The sequence below is a fragment of the Kogia breviceps genome, chromosome 18 (assembly GCF_026419965.1).
Source record: "Kogia breviceps isolate mKogBre1 chromosome 18, mKogBre1 haplotype 1, whole genome shotgun sequence".
In the NCBI taxonomy this organism is placed as follows: Eukaryota; Metazoa; Chordata; class Mammalia; order Artiodactyla; family Physeteridae; genus Kogia; species Kogia breviceps.
In genome coordinates, this window is record NC_081327.1 from 57,547,689 (window position 1) to 57,559,625 (window position 11,937).

Below are 11,937 nucleotides of genomic sequence, written 5' to 3' on the forward strand. Positions count from 1 at the left end.
CACCGCATATGTGGCTGGGCAACAGAGGGCGGGCTGGGGAGTCCCCAGCCCCGCCTCCCGCCGTGCCCTCCCAGCCCCCTCGGTGAGCTCTGCCTGGACCAGGAGAAAGCACGCCAGGCACTGTCCTCGAACTGCCTTTACTGCGGCCTGGGCGCTGCTCCCCCGTCCCCACAGACACAACACTGGTCTTTTTGTGAAGACGCCCTGTACCCACTCGGGGGCCTGAGCTCAGGGTCAGGCGGGGCACTTCACGGGGGTGTCCTGAGGTTGCACCCTGTGCGGTGGCCCGTGCTCCAGCTCCGCGGGGGGACCCCTGACACGCCGTCATCTCCAGTGGTCAAGCTGCGGTCGGGGGCAGTGGGGGTGACCCCCGAGTTCAGGGCCAGAGCCCTTTACTGGCGATGCTGGCCGATTCGGTCCCCCAGTGCTTGGACCCGGAGCCAGGCTCCCATCTCAGCAAGGTGCTGGACGCAGGTCGGGGAAAGGTGAGGCACCTGGGGGACCCTGCTCCTGACCGTCTGGGCACCTGCAGGCGTCACCCCACTGTCCAACTGGGCCACAGCACACCGCCCGGCCCGGAGCCAGGCGGCCACCCACAAACCCCAACAAGCGTGGCCGGGTAGCCGCCACGTCCGGTTCCCAGTCCCAGCAAAGCGGCCCCTTCTCCCAGCGGCGGCCAGGGCTCCGTCGAGGAGGCGGTCAGGCGGCTGCCTTCAGCAGACCATCGGGACCCAGGAGGTGAGCGCCAGGGTCATCCAGGACTTGAGGCCCAGGTCCCACCTAGGGGGTTGAGGAATCAACGTCAGGGCAGGGGACAGGGAGCGACTTCCTTCCAGGAAGTGCCAGTCAGATGACACCCTCTTGGTGACGCCGGGCCCAGGGCCCAATCCTCCAGCACAGCCTCGGTCCGTCCGGGCAGACCTGGGGTGGACAGCAAGTCCTAGGGTGGACGGTAGAGGCCAAGGGCTGGGTGCACAGGTCACGGGTCTGGGAATTGGACGGATGTGGCGGAAATCCCGGCCCGGCCACTCGAGCGGGGACCCTGATCTGTTCTGGGGGTCCCCACATTCCAGCCCCCCCCTCCCCTCCCCTCAGCCTGGGAGCACCGCCCCGTACACCGCCTGCATCCTTAAACGTCCACTGTGAGTGAGCGATGACGAGGGAAACACCAGGTGCTTTGAAACCAAGGAGCAGGTTCACGGCTCCGCTACTGTCCCTCCCGCCGGGACACGCTGGGGCTGGATGCTCTGGGGCCGAGCCCGCGGGGCACGTGCGTGTGCGGCCAGGACTCACCCGAGTGGCAATGATGTATTTGACGCCGCCGGGGGTGGGGTCCGCACCCAGCGCAGCCTTAAGCTCGTCCGAGAGCAGGACAGGCTCCACGGGCAGCCCCTTCACAAACCTAGGAGACAAGGCAAGACTGGACGGGGAGGGCAGCGATGTGGCGTGGGCGGAACGGGCAGATCCAGGGCGGAACACGAAGCGGCCGCCGGGGGCGGGAGGTCGTGGCTACCGACGGCGTCGGGGCCTCTGGGGCTGACGGACAAGGGTGCGCAGCATGTTCTTAACGCCTCGGCCGTACACCTCAAAGCGGTTAAATGGTGGGTTTACGTTACGAGCGTTCACCAGGCACACAGACGCCGGGCGGGAACGCCGAGGGCCTGGCGCCGTCGCTGAGGGGAGGGTTTCGGGAAACCTCCACGAGGCTTTGGAGCCGCCTCCACCCTGGCCCGCGGCTGCTGCTGCTGCGCCGGTTGGGAGACACAGCTTAAGAAGAAAAGGCCTCAGCTGACGCTCGGGGCGGTGCTTAAACCCACAGACTCCCCCGGGCTGACCAGGGCGATGAGTCCCCGGTCGTGGGGCCGGTCCCACGTGCTGTGGAAGGTAGCAGCCAGCTCCTCCCACCAGCAGCGGCACCGCCCCCGCTGGGTGACAGATCCAAGGGCCCCACCCACGCTGCCCGCGCCCCCAGCGGGCAGGCGTCCCCTCACCGAGAACTGGGTCCCTTAAACAGCGGCGAGGAAGAAATCCAGACGCCCTGCCGTCACAGGAGCTGCGGGCGGCACGTGTGTGCCCCCGGGGCTGAGCGGAGAAGCGTCCGCGGCCACACAGAGGCACGCGTGGCCTCCCAGGAGGGGGCCCACAACTCACCTGTCTCCGTTCAGCTCGGGGGGGAAGCTGTGCCTCACGGCAGCCACAAACTCGGCCACGGTGTCTTCCAGGGTGAAGATCACAGCGTTGGCGCCCGCGTCAAACGTGTACGCCGCCTGGAACCACGGGATCAGACGCTCAGACCAGCTCCTAGTGCCTCTGCAGGCCGCCCGCTCAGCACGAGGGTGGGGGCCGCGCGAGCAAACGAGAGCGAGAGGGAGACGCGGCCCCCGAGCAGCGGGCTCCGTGAAGCCCCGGCACGGGCGGCCCACGGCCCGGGGCGCCCCAGCCCCGCACCCGCCTTGGTCCGGCCGTGGTGCGCGTTGAAGCGGTGCACCAGGTGGATGACGCGCCGGGACGTGTCGCTGAGGTAGGAGATGGGCGGGAAGGTGTCCAGGCAGGTGGCGTGGAGCTGGTTGCTGTCCTTCATGGTCAGCTGGCCGAAGGCCTGGAAGTCGCGCTCCCTGACGCAGCGCGTCATCTCGGCCATGCGCGCCGGCACCAGCGCCTCGGCCCGGAACTGCAAGGCAGGCGGCCTCTGCGTGAGCCGAGCGGAGCCGCGGAGCCACGGAGCCACGGGGCCCGGCTTCCGAGCGCCCCGGGAGCCACCCGCCCAGCCGGCCGCGGCCTCACCCTGAGCAGGGCGCTGGTCTCCACGCTGGTCCGCATGCCCGCCGTGCTGCCCGTCGGCTTCCTCTCGGGGCTCACCTGCGGCGAGGGAGGGAGGTCTGCGCCACGCCCGCGGCCCCGGGAGCTGGGGAGGCCCGCCCGCCCCCAGCTTGGCCCTCCCTCTCACCACGAGGATGAGGACACGGAGCTCCGGCCAGTGTGACTCGGGCGCCACCTGGCGGGCGACGCTGTCCTTCCCGTCGGCCCGCTCCCCCATCTGCCACTCCACGAAGCCGCCGTACAGGCTGCGGCAGGCGCTGCCCGAGCCCCTGCGGGCCACTTCCGACAGGTCGCCCTCCACGCCGTAGACCCGGGCCAGGGTGTACGCTGCGGGCAGGATGGGGCGGGGAGGCTCGCACAGGCTGGAGGGGCGCTGGCCTGCGCTCATTGCCACGGGAGGGGGCACCGGGGGGACGGAGGCTCGGCCCCCAGCTCCACGGCTGGCATCCAGCACCCACGTGCTCGTGCGCTCAGCCTCCGCGGGGGGCTCTGGCGGGCGGGTGGGGATGCCCCCCGGGGACTGGGAGGCCTGTGTGCCGAGGGGCCGGAGAAAGCTTCTCTGAGAAGCTCTGAGGGGTGCTGTTTGGGGCGGGGCCCAGGGCACAGAGGGCAAAAAGTGTGCACGTCTGGCGCTGCTGGCAGCGCTGGGCACAGGGCCAGAACTGGTCAAGGGTCTGATGCCAGGATGCGGACCTGGGGGTCCAACGAGGCAGGCCGTCTGCCCCCGACGCAGCCTGGCCCGCTGGTCTCAGGCTACATGGAGGACGTGACTCAGCTGCCCAACTCTGTGGTTAAGTGCCTTTGCCCCCAGCTCGGGGGTGAGGGTCCCTGCTGGAGAGTGAGCCAAAGGAGAGGAGGGCAGAGCAGAGATCCAGAGGGAGAGATGGGTTCCCGGTAGGCCGTCCAAGAGCCTGGAGCTGGCCACCGCCCTTGGGATTCTGCTATGTAAGCCAAGAAATCGTCCCCACTTAATTTAAGCCAGTTTGAGGGGCGTTCTATCACGCACAGGGTCCTAGACACGGAACTCAGCGTTCAGACGTGTGACACAGCCAAGGCCACGGCTCGATGCCCGGGGCACAGCACTGGGACCCATCCCGGGCACCCACCTAGGCAGGCGTAGCCCGCCGCTGAGGAGGCCAGGCCTGCAGCCGTGGGGAAGTTGTTCACCGAGGCCACGTGCACCTTGTAGCTGAGGCTGAGGGGCAGCGGGTCCTCACGGCCGTCGCTTCTCCTCTTGCGGGCCAGGCGACGGACTGCGGGGACAGGGGACAGCGTGGCGGGTCGGCACGGCGGGGACCGGCCTCTGTCCGAGCTCTGCATGCAGACCTCCGTCCCGGGAGACCCCAGGCCCCAGGCCCAGACCCAGCTGTGCCGACGGGTGTCCGCGGCCCCTGGGGCGTGGGAGGTACGGGGGGCGGGGGGTGGCGGCGGCGGCGCCGTCTGTGCACTCAGACCCGCCCAGCGCGAGGAGGGGGCATGGGGGAAGGAGCAGGCCTGGCCTGACCCCGGCATCCCCGGGGCCCCCACTCACTCTCCCTCAGGCAGGCCTGGAGGCGCGGCTGCTCCACGTCCTCCTCCCGGCCGTTCAGCCAGATCCGGTCCTCTGTGAAGTCCCTGCTGATGGCGGCCGTTGTGGTGGTTTTTAACTGGGAAAGAAAGTGCAGGTCCTGCTGAGTGGCAGGCATCGGTCAAGCACCCCTCTCTGTGGGGGCCTTTCCGGCCTCGGTCCCTCCTGGGCGCCCACTCAGGGCAGTGGCCTTGCTGGAGGTGGAGGCCAAGGTGGGCCGGGCTCGGGCGGTGGGAACACCCCATGGGCGTCCACTACCCAAGGCGCGGCCCATGCTCCCATCTCCTGGCAGAGGATGCCGGGCAGGACCTGCTAGGAGGGGGCCAGGCGTGTGCATGCCTGTGCGCTGAGCACTCCTCACAGCGGGTGATGGGACGCACAGCACTCCTTGGCTGGGGATTTACTGCCACCGTCTGTAAACAAAGGTTTTGTAAATATTTTTTTGGTGTGTATCGCCAGCCCAGGCTCACCTGATCCTGGTGCAACGTGACGCTCAGAGAGGAGTTGATGGGCAGGATCAGCTCCTCATCTCGCTTTCCCCCTGGAACACATGGCCCACGGCAAAGCCAGTCAGTGTCCCAGCCCAGCAGACTGGCGCACTGTTGCTCCTGCCCACCAACGCCCCACCCCTCCCCACCCCCACTGCCACCCCACAGCTCCCCAGCTGCCTGGACCCTGCTCTCTCACTGCACAATCTAAGTCCTCTTCCTGCTGTGCCCCCACCTTCAGGAAGCCCTCCTGGATTGCTCCCCCACTTCACTTAGCTCCTGAGAGCAGGGCTGGACCACTTGCTTCACTGCTTCTGTTTCGTCTTTCACTCACTCAACCACTAGCCTTGGAGTGCCTACCAGGTGCTGAGTGCTCGGATTATAAGGCCCTTGCCTTTTCCTCCCAAACAGAAGGAGCCCCAGTTACTGAAAACTCTTCAAATCTCCCTGTTTGTACCCCCTGGAGACAGCATTCCCCCCACTTCCGCTGAGCACTTCCACTCCTGTCATATCACAGCAAACACAGGAAACCTTCCAGAAAGTCCAAAATTTCAAATCCATTGTTAGGCACAGGTGCTGCACTTTTGTGCAGGGTCTTTGGGGTGGCAGACAGTTACGGGACACAAGAAAGATGAATCCTGGTAGGTAATACAGGAAAGTCCAGAAGGATCCCCCATAAACACGCCCAACTTGTTTCTGACAAAAGTGCAAAAGCAGCTCCTTGGAGGAGGCGCAGCCTCTTCTGAAAACACTGCTGGGTGACTGGACATCCACCACTGAGCAGAGCTGAGCCCCACATCTCAGACCTTGGACAGAAAAAAATCACTCAGAATGAACCACAGACTTCGATTTAAAACGTAAAACCCTACAACGTTTAGGAAAAAACTTTAACACTCTTCAGGACGTAGGACTAGGAAAGACGTGTCTGACCTGGTACCAAGGATGGAGAAGATGACTCACTGGGCCCTTTTAACAACTTCAGCCCTTTGAAAGACCCTGTTAGGAGGATGGAGAGAGAAACTACACGGTGGGAGAAAATATCTGCAAACCACACATCCAGCAAGAATGAGTATCTAAAATACAAAGCGAACTTTCAAAACTCAAAGGTAAAAAGCAGACAATTCAGTTAGAATGTGGACGAAAGTCCTAAAGAGACATTTCTCATAAGACTCTCAGAGGGCAAGTGAGCACTGGGAAAGCTGTTCAACGTCACTCAGAGGCAGGAGAACACAAACTAAAGCCACAGTGAGATGTCACCACACACCCATCAGAATGGCTAAAATAACAGCTGGTGACAACACCGCATGAGGAAAAGTTGGATCACACATTATATGTTGTTGGTAGGGATGAGAAATGGTACAGCCACGCAGGAAAAGTTTGTTTCTTTAAAAAACCAAACATGCAACCACCCTATCTACGGCCCAGCAACTGTACTCCGGGCTATTATCCAGAAGAATGAAAACTTATGTTCACACAAAAACCTGTACAGAAAAGTTTACGGCAGCGTTATTCATAATTGACCCAAACTGGAAACAGTCCAGCTGCCTTGAAGGGGCACATGGCCAAGCAAACTGTGGCCCCTCTACGCTGGGAGCGGAACAGGAGAGAAGAACTGACTCCAAGATTCACCCTGGCGACTCTCCAGAAACTAGTGAGCAAGAAGAGCTAATCCCAGGAGCATTCCTGAGACTAGAACAAGACAGACTCGGAGAGCAAGTGGAGGTGGCAGAGTGGGCGTGACCATGGGAGCCAAGCCCTCGCGGGGACGGGCGTCCTGTATGGACTGTGTCTCCCGGTGTCTAGCCCCGCGGGGACGGACGTCCCGTAAGGACAGCGCCCCCAGGTGTCCCGGCTGCAGATGGTGCCCAGCTCCGCGATCGCACTGCCCTGCCGGGTGGAGGGTGCGGCGGGTCCTCACACCTGCACGCGGACACACAATCTCATCCAGACGAGGGCCCAGCCCACCTGCCGCGGGCGGAGGACCCGGTCCACCGCCCAAACCGGCCCCTCCGAGCCTCAGTCTCCCCGTCCACAGGGCCCTTACATTCCCGCGCCCCGAGGCCCGCCACTCACAGTACTTGATGACCGCGATGTTGACCGGCGCGGTGCAGGTCACCACTTCGAGCCGCTTCTCCGAGGCCATGGCCGAAAAACAGTGTGACTCCAGCTCATGGCAGCAGGCCTTTCCGAGCCGCGCCGCAGCCAGCCCCGCGATTGGTCCCCGTCGCCCCACCTGCTCGCCTGCCACCCAATCAGCGGCGGGTCCTGTTCACGCTCCACCTCTCAGCCAATGAGCGGGATCGGATGATGGACTGCCGACGCTGAGCCCGCCCCCGCTGGCCTGTGGCCGCGCTCCGGCTCTGCGCAGGCGCGGGGATCTGTCCCGGCGCGGTGTCCGCGCAGGCGCCGGCTCTGCGCAGGCGTGGGGTTTGCGCAGGCGCGTGGCGGTAGTCCTGTTGGTAGCGCGCGGGTCCCTGCGGTCGAAGACTCTGGGTGAAAGCTGCTCTCAGCTCGGCAGGACGCGGGCGCCCGCCGCCCGGGGTTCCCACAGACTCGCCACCCCCTGGGCGACCAGTTCCTGGGTGGCGGGCTGCTAAGGGAGGAGCTCCTTCGGAGATAGGTGCTTTCAAACCTCGTTCCCCCCCCCCTTTTTTTTCAAGAAGATGCTGGGGGTAGGAGTTTATTAGTTAATTTATTTATTTTTGCTGTGTTGCGTCTTCGTTTCTGTGCGAGGGCTTTCTCTAGTTGTGGCAAGCGGGGGCCACTCACTATCGCGACCTCTCTTGTTGCGGAGCACAGGCCCCGGACGCGCAGGCTCAGTAATTGTGGCGCACGGGCCTAGTTGCTCCGCGGCATGTGGGATCCTCCCAGACCAGGGCTCGAACCCGTTCCTTTGCATTAGCAGGCAGATTCTCAACCACTGCGCCACCAGGGAAGCCCCGTTCCCCCTTTTTTAAGCTCCGTATAAGCAAGGATTCTTTTTTCCTGGTTGAAATGGGTTGCCACATTTATTGCTGTAAAATGTACCGTTTTACCCACTTTTTTTTCCCATTTTAACCACTTTTAAGCTGGATGGCATTAAGTATCTTTATATCGCTGGGCAACCATCCCCACCCTCCATCTCCGGAACGTTTTCATTTTTTTAAACTGGAACTCTATTCCTTACACGGTAACTCCCAATTTCCCCCTTCCCTTTGTAAAAATTTATTTTTAGCTTTAAAATGATTCAGGTGTCAGTGAAGACAGGAGTATGTGATATAAATTCTCCCACTCTGGGTGCTGCCCCGCCCCCAGTTCTGTTCCTGAAAGTATCAGCAAATAGCTTCGTTCCCCTTCGGTGTTTCTTGGAGATCATCTCCGATGATCTAGACTTGGCATAACTTGTCCACCGTGTCCCCTGTTGGTTGACAGTTGGGTTATTACCAGTTTTTGGACAGAAGCTGCTTTTTTGTGCAAGTGTGAGTTCTTCTGTCGGAGAAATCCCTGGAATTGGCATTGCTGGGCCCAGCAGGACGTGCCTAAAGCAGTGTTGATAGCTTTTGGCAAGTTTCCTCTGCAAGTTCCTTTGAGCATTGAAGCCCAGCCACCAAAGTAAGGGAGCCCGAACCCTCCCCAGCACGGCGGCTCCCCCTCTGCCTGACACATGAAAAATGGTATCTCACTGGCGTTTACAGCTGTGTTTCTGATGGTTGTTATTTTCAGTTTTTCTTGGAATCACTTTTCGGTTTCATGCAAAGCCACTGAAACTTCTTTGAAGAGTTGCTGGTGGATTGCTCTGGACGGCGGTCGCGGTGTGTTCTCTGAGCCACAGAAGAAAGGTCACCCGTGAACCTCAGTGATTTATGCTCTGCCGTGGCAATGATGTGAGGGGCAGCACAGACGTTCGTGACACATCTGTTCTGCACCAGGTACTGTGCTAGGTGCTCCACCCTACAGCACCCGGGTAACTTCAGTTTTATGGTTTATAATTTAAGTATTTGCTCTTCACTCTATATTTACTATAGAGTGAACGTGTCACCCCAGATTCGTATGTTGAAACCTAACCCCCCAGTGTGATGGCGTTAGGAGGGGGGCCTCTGGGGGTGATGAGGTCATGGGGATGGAGCCCTCATAAAAGAGACCCCACAGAGCTCCTCACCCCTTCTTCCAGGTGAGGAAGCAGCAGGAAGACACCACCCGTGAACCTCGAAGGGGCTCTCACCCGACACTGAATCTGCCTGCACCTTGATCTTGGACTTCCAGCCTCCAGAACTGTGAGAGCTCAGTGCTAGCTGTGTAAGCTGCCGGCCTGTGGTGGTGTTTGGCGTAGCATCCAGAACAGGCTAAGACAGAAGTACATGTACGTGATTTAGAGAGTGAATTACCAGATCCCCTTCTATACCCGCCGCCCAGGTTCCAGCTCACCAAAGGCAGCCACTTTTAAATCTCTCGTATTTCTCCGTGTTTCTAAATAATCTGCTTATTTTCCCTCTTTTTTTCTCTCTTTCCTTTATTTCCATTTTCGACCGTGTCTGTTGATTACCACCAAGTAGGAATGAGGAAATCTCTCCCAGCCCTGCCACAGTCCTTCCTCCCCGTACAGTTAAATGTTCTTAGTGTTATGATCGTGTAAACTATGTTCACGGTTGAACATGTGGGCATAAATGCCTGACTGTGTGCATGTGGGCAAAGGCTCCCTTATGTAGTGGGGAACCTTGAACAAACAAGCCCCCTGAAAGAGGGCTGGACGTAGACCCCCCCCAGGCTGACACAGTGAGCCCCAGCTCTCCTGAAGGGTCAGTCTACATGCATGTATAAGATAAACTCATCATAGGGCGTCTATTTTCTGGGGTTTTTTTTTTTTTTGTCACAGAGGTGTGGGTTAATGCCTGTTGGGTCATGGCGAGGGTGCAAAACCAGACGGAGAAGCTTTAAGACACATGTGCCGATTTGCTCCATTAAAACGTGTTTCATAGGCACGGTGGTGGGTGCAGGGAAAACGGAGTCCGCTTGAAGTGTCAAGGTCGAGGGGCAACCAGGAAGCCCCGGGCATCTCCCACAGGCCTCCTCAGGTTTCCTGTCTTGTTTCAGAGCATTTTTTTTAAACGTGGTAAAATGTACGTAACGTGAAATTTCCCGTCTTAACCATTTTCAAGTGTGCGGTTCAGTGGCAGTGAGGGCCCACACGTGTTGAGCAGCCGTCAGCACCGTCGTCTCCAGAGCTCGGTGATCTTCCCAAGCTGGGCCTCTGTCCCCACCGAATACTGACTGCCCAGCCCGCCTCCAGCCCCTGGCAGCCACCCTTCTCCTCTCTGTGTCTGAATTTGTCTACTCCAGGGGCCTCGTGTAAGTGGAACCCTATAGGATTTGTCCTGTGTGTCTGGCTCGGTTCGCCGAGCGTAATGTCCTCGGGGCTCATCCGTGTGGTAGCAGGGGCCAGAATTTCCTTCCTTTTTAAGGCTGGGGGATAACATTCCGTTGTAGGGACGGCCCTTATCCGTTTATCCGGCAGTGGATACTTGTGCTTCTGCGTCTTGGCTGTTGTGAGTAATGCTGCTGTGAACGTGGCGTCAGACATCCCTTAAAGTTCCTGCTTTCAGTTCTTTTGGGTAGAATTGCCCGGCGGTAGAATTGCTGGCTCATATGGTAGTTCTGTATTTAATTTTCTGAGGAACCTCCAGACTGTTTGCCACGCGCCTGCACCATTTTACATCCCCACCAGCGGTCACAAGCTTCCCGTTTCTCTGTGTCCCCACTGACCCTTGTTCTTTTCTTTTCTTCTTTTTTTGTGCTAGCCATCCTAAGGGCTGTGAAGTGTGCACTGGTGTCTCATTGCGGTGTGGTGTGCATTCCCAGGTTTCCTTTTATTGGTGGTGATTTCTCAGTGTGGGTGAGAGAGCACGTGGGATGGGATGGCGTTTCTCAAACGTTGGCACCCGTACCAGTCACCCGGGGAGGGTGCGGCAATGCAGGTTTTGAGTCAGGAGGTCTGGGAGCCTGCCCGTGTAGCCAGTGCCCCGCGTGTCAATGGCAGAAGCTGCTGGGGGCGGGCCACGCCGTGAGCAGCAAAGACAGATAACACGGTGCACAGGGGCCCTGCGGTCAGGCCAACCCAGCGTGTGGGTAACTTTCTTACTCGCAGAGAGCGTGTTTCCTACAGCACAGCAGCGCTCCCTAAGGGACTTGACGGATGGGAGGTGACTGGAAAAGATGATACGTGTTTGTACGTAGATTTTTCTCTACTGCCCTTTCGTTTCAATTCAGTCCATCCTGGAGATGCTCCGCAGCGAGGTTAATCGGAGCCTGGGACGTGGGAAACGCCAGGGAGTGGAGCAGTGGGAGATGGAACGGGAGGGTGTCCTCTCCTGGGGGGATTCCCTTGGTGGGGGGTTCGCTGCTTAGGGGAAAGGTGACACTGCAGAGGCGACGAGGTGCAGGTAGACTCCACCGCGAGGTAGCACACGTGGGTGATGCAGACGGTGCGGTCCAGGGCAAGCGTGTGGAAGAGGAGTCGGGGGTGGGGGCATCGAGGAGTGACGCTGGCGGCAGGGCGTTCTGGCGGTGGAGGCGGTGGGAGCGACTGAGTGGGGGCCGGTGGTCCTCCAGGAGGAAGTTCCTCTCTCCTCCAGGCCCGCCCGGCGGCCAGGCGGCAGCCAGGCCCTCGTGTGTGCTGGCGGGAGCGCCCATCCAGAGCGAGACGGGCCCAGTGGCCCCACCTTTCACTCACCGCCTCGTTTCTCACTGTCCTCTCCCTCATCTTCTGGAGTCCCGTGGGACTTAGGATTTTGGCCCTGGAAATAAAGGGCTTGAACTCGGCGACCTCTGAAGGCGCAGGACTCTGACCCTGTGCCCTCACAGCGAGCCCACCTCCGTGGCTCCCGGCGCTGGCTCAAGGCTTTTCTGCAAAGGGCTGGGTGGCAAACACCATTGGCTTCCTGCATCTTCCAGCTCGGCTGCCACAACCTGCCTTTGCTGGGGCAGATCCAGAGCAGCCCTCGAAAACGAGCAAGTGACATGGGCGCGGAGGTGTGAATCTCATAGAATTTTCAGGCCACAAAATCTTCTTTTGATTTTTTTGGTTTT

At 60.2% G+C, this 11,937-nt stretch overlaps 1 protein-coding gene and 1 long non-coding RNA gene across 3 annotated transcripts; one reads left to right on the forward strand and one right to left on the reverse strand.

Moving 5' to 3' along the window:
• Positions 1 to 121: 121 nt before the first annotated feature.
• On the reverse strand, positions 122 to 7,095 carry MVD (mevalonate diphosphate decarboxylase). Of its 2 annotated transcripts, XM_059045941.2 has the most exons (10): positions 6,949 to 7,095; positions 4,858 to 4,928; positions 4,352 to 4,466; positions 3,927 to 4,073; positions 2,948 to 3,147; positions 2,785 to 2,859; positions 2,453 to 2,671; positions 2,152 to 2,267; positions 1,294 to 1,402; positions 122 to 780 (listed from the first exon to the last, which is right to left on the reverse strand). In XM_059045941.2, exons 1-10 carry the CDS (start codon positions 7,016 to 7,018, stop codon positions 700 to 702), a joined length of 1,203 nt encoding a protein of 400 aa, XP_058901924.1. In that variant the 5' UTR covers positions 7,019 to 7,095; the 3' UTR covers positions 122 to 699. The 2 variants fall into 2 exon arrangements, with proteins under 2 accessions (XP_058901924.1, XP_066874542.1); XM_067018441.1 differs by lacking the exon at positions 4,858 to 4,928 and having other exon boundaries at positions 4,352 to 4,800; positions 6,949 to 7,073.
• A 160-nt stretch (positions 7,096 to 7,255) lies between these two features.
• Positions 7,256 to 9,346, forward strand: LOC136792971 (uncharacterized). Its single transcript, XR_010837627.1, has 3 exons — positions 7,256 to 8,466; positions 8,578 to 8,783; positions 9,026 to 9,346. It is a non-coding gene; the product is annotated as an uncharacterized lncRNA (long non-coding RNA).
• Positions 9,347 to 11,937: the final 2,591 nt, after the last annotated feature.

Bases quoted from the DNA above. Each gene is read 5' to 3' on its own strand.
- MVD (XM_059045941.2), bottom strand. From the start codon at position 7,018: ATGGCCTCGGAGAAGCGGCTCGAAGTGGTGACCTGCACCGCGCCGGTC. The intron at 4,074-4,351 runs GTGAGTGGGGGC...CTGTCCCCGCAG, and splicing joins CCAGGCCTGCCTGAGGGAGA to TCCGTCGCCTGGCCCGCAAG. The intron at 1,403-2,151 runs GTGAGTTGTGGG...CTTGTCTCCTAG, and splicing joins CCCGAGCTGAACGGAGACAG to GTTTGTGAAGGGGCTGCCCG.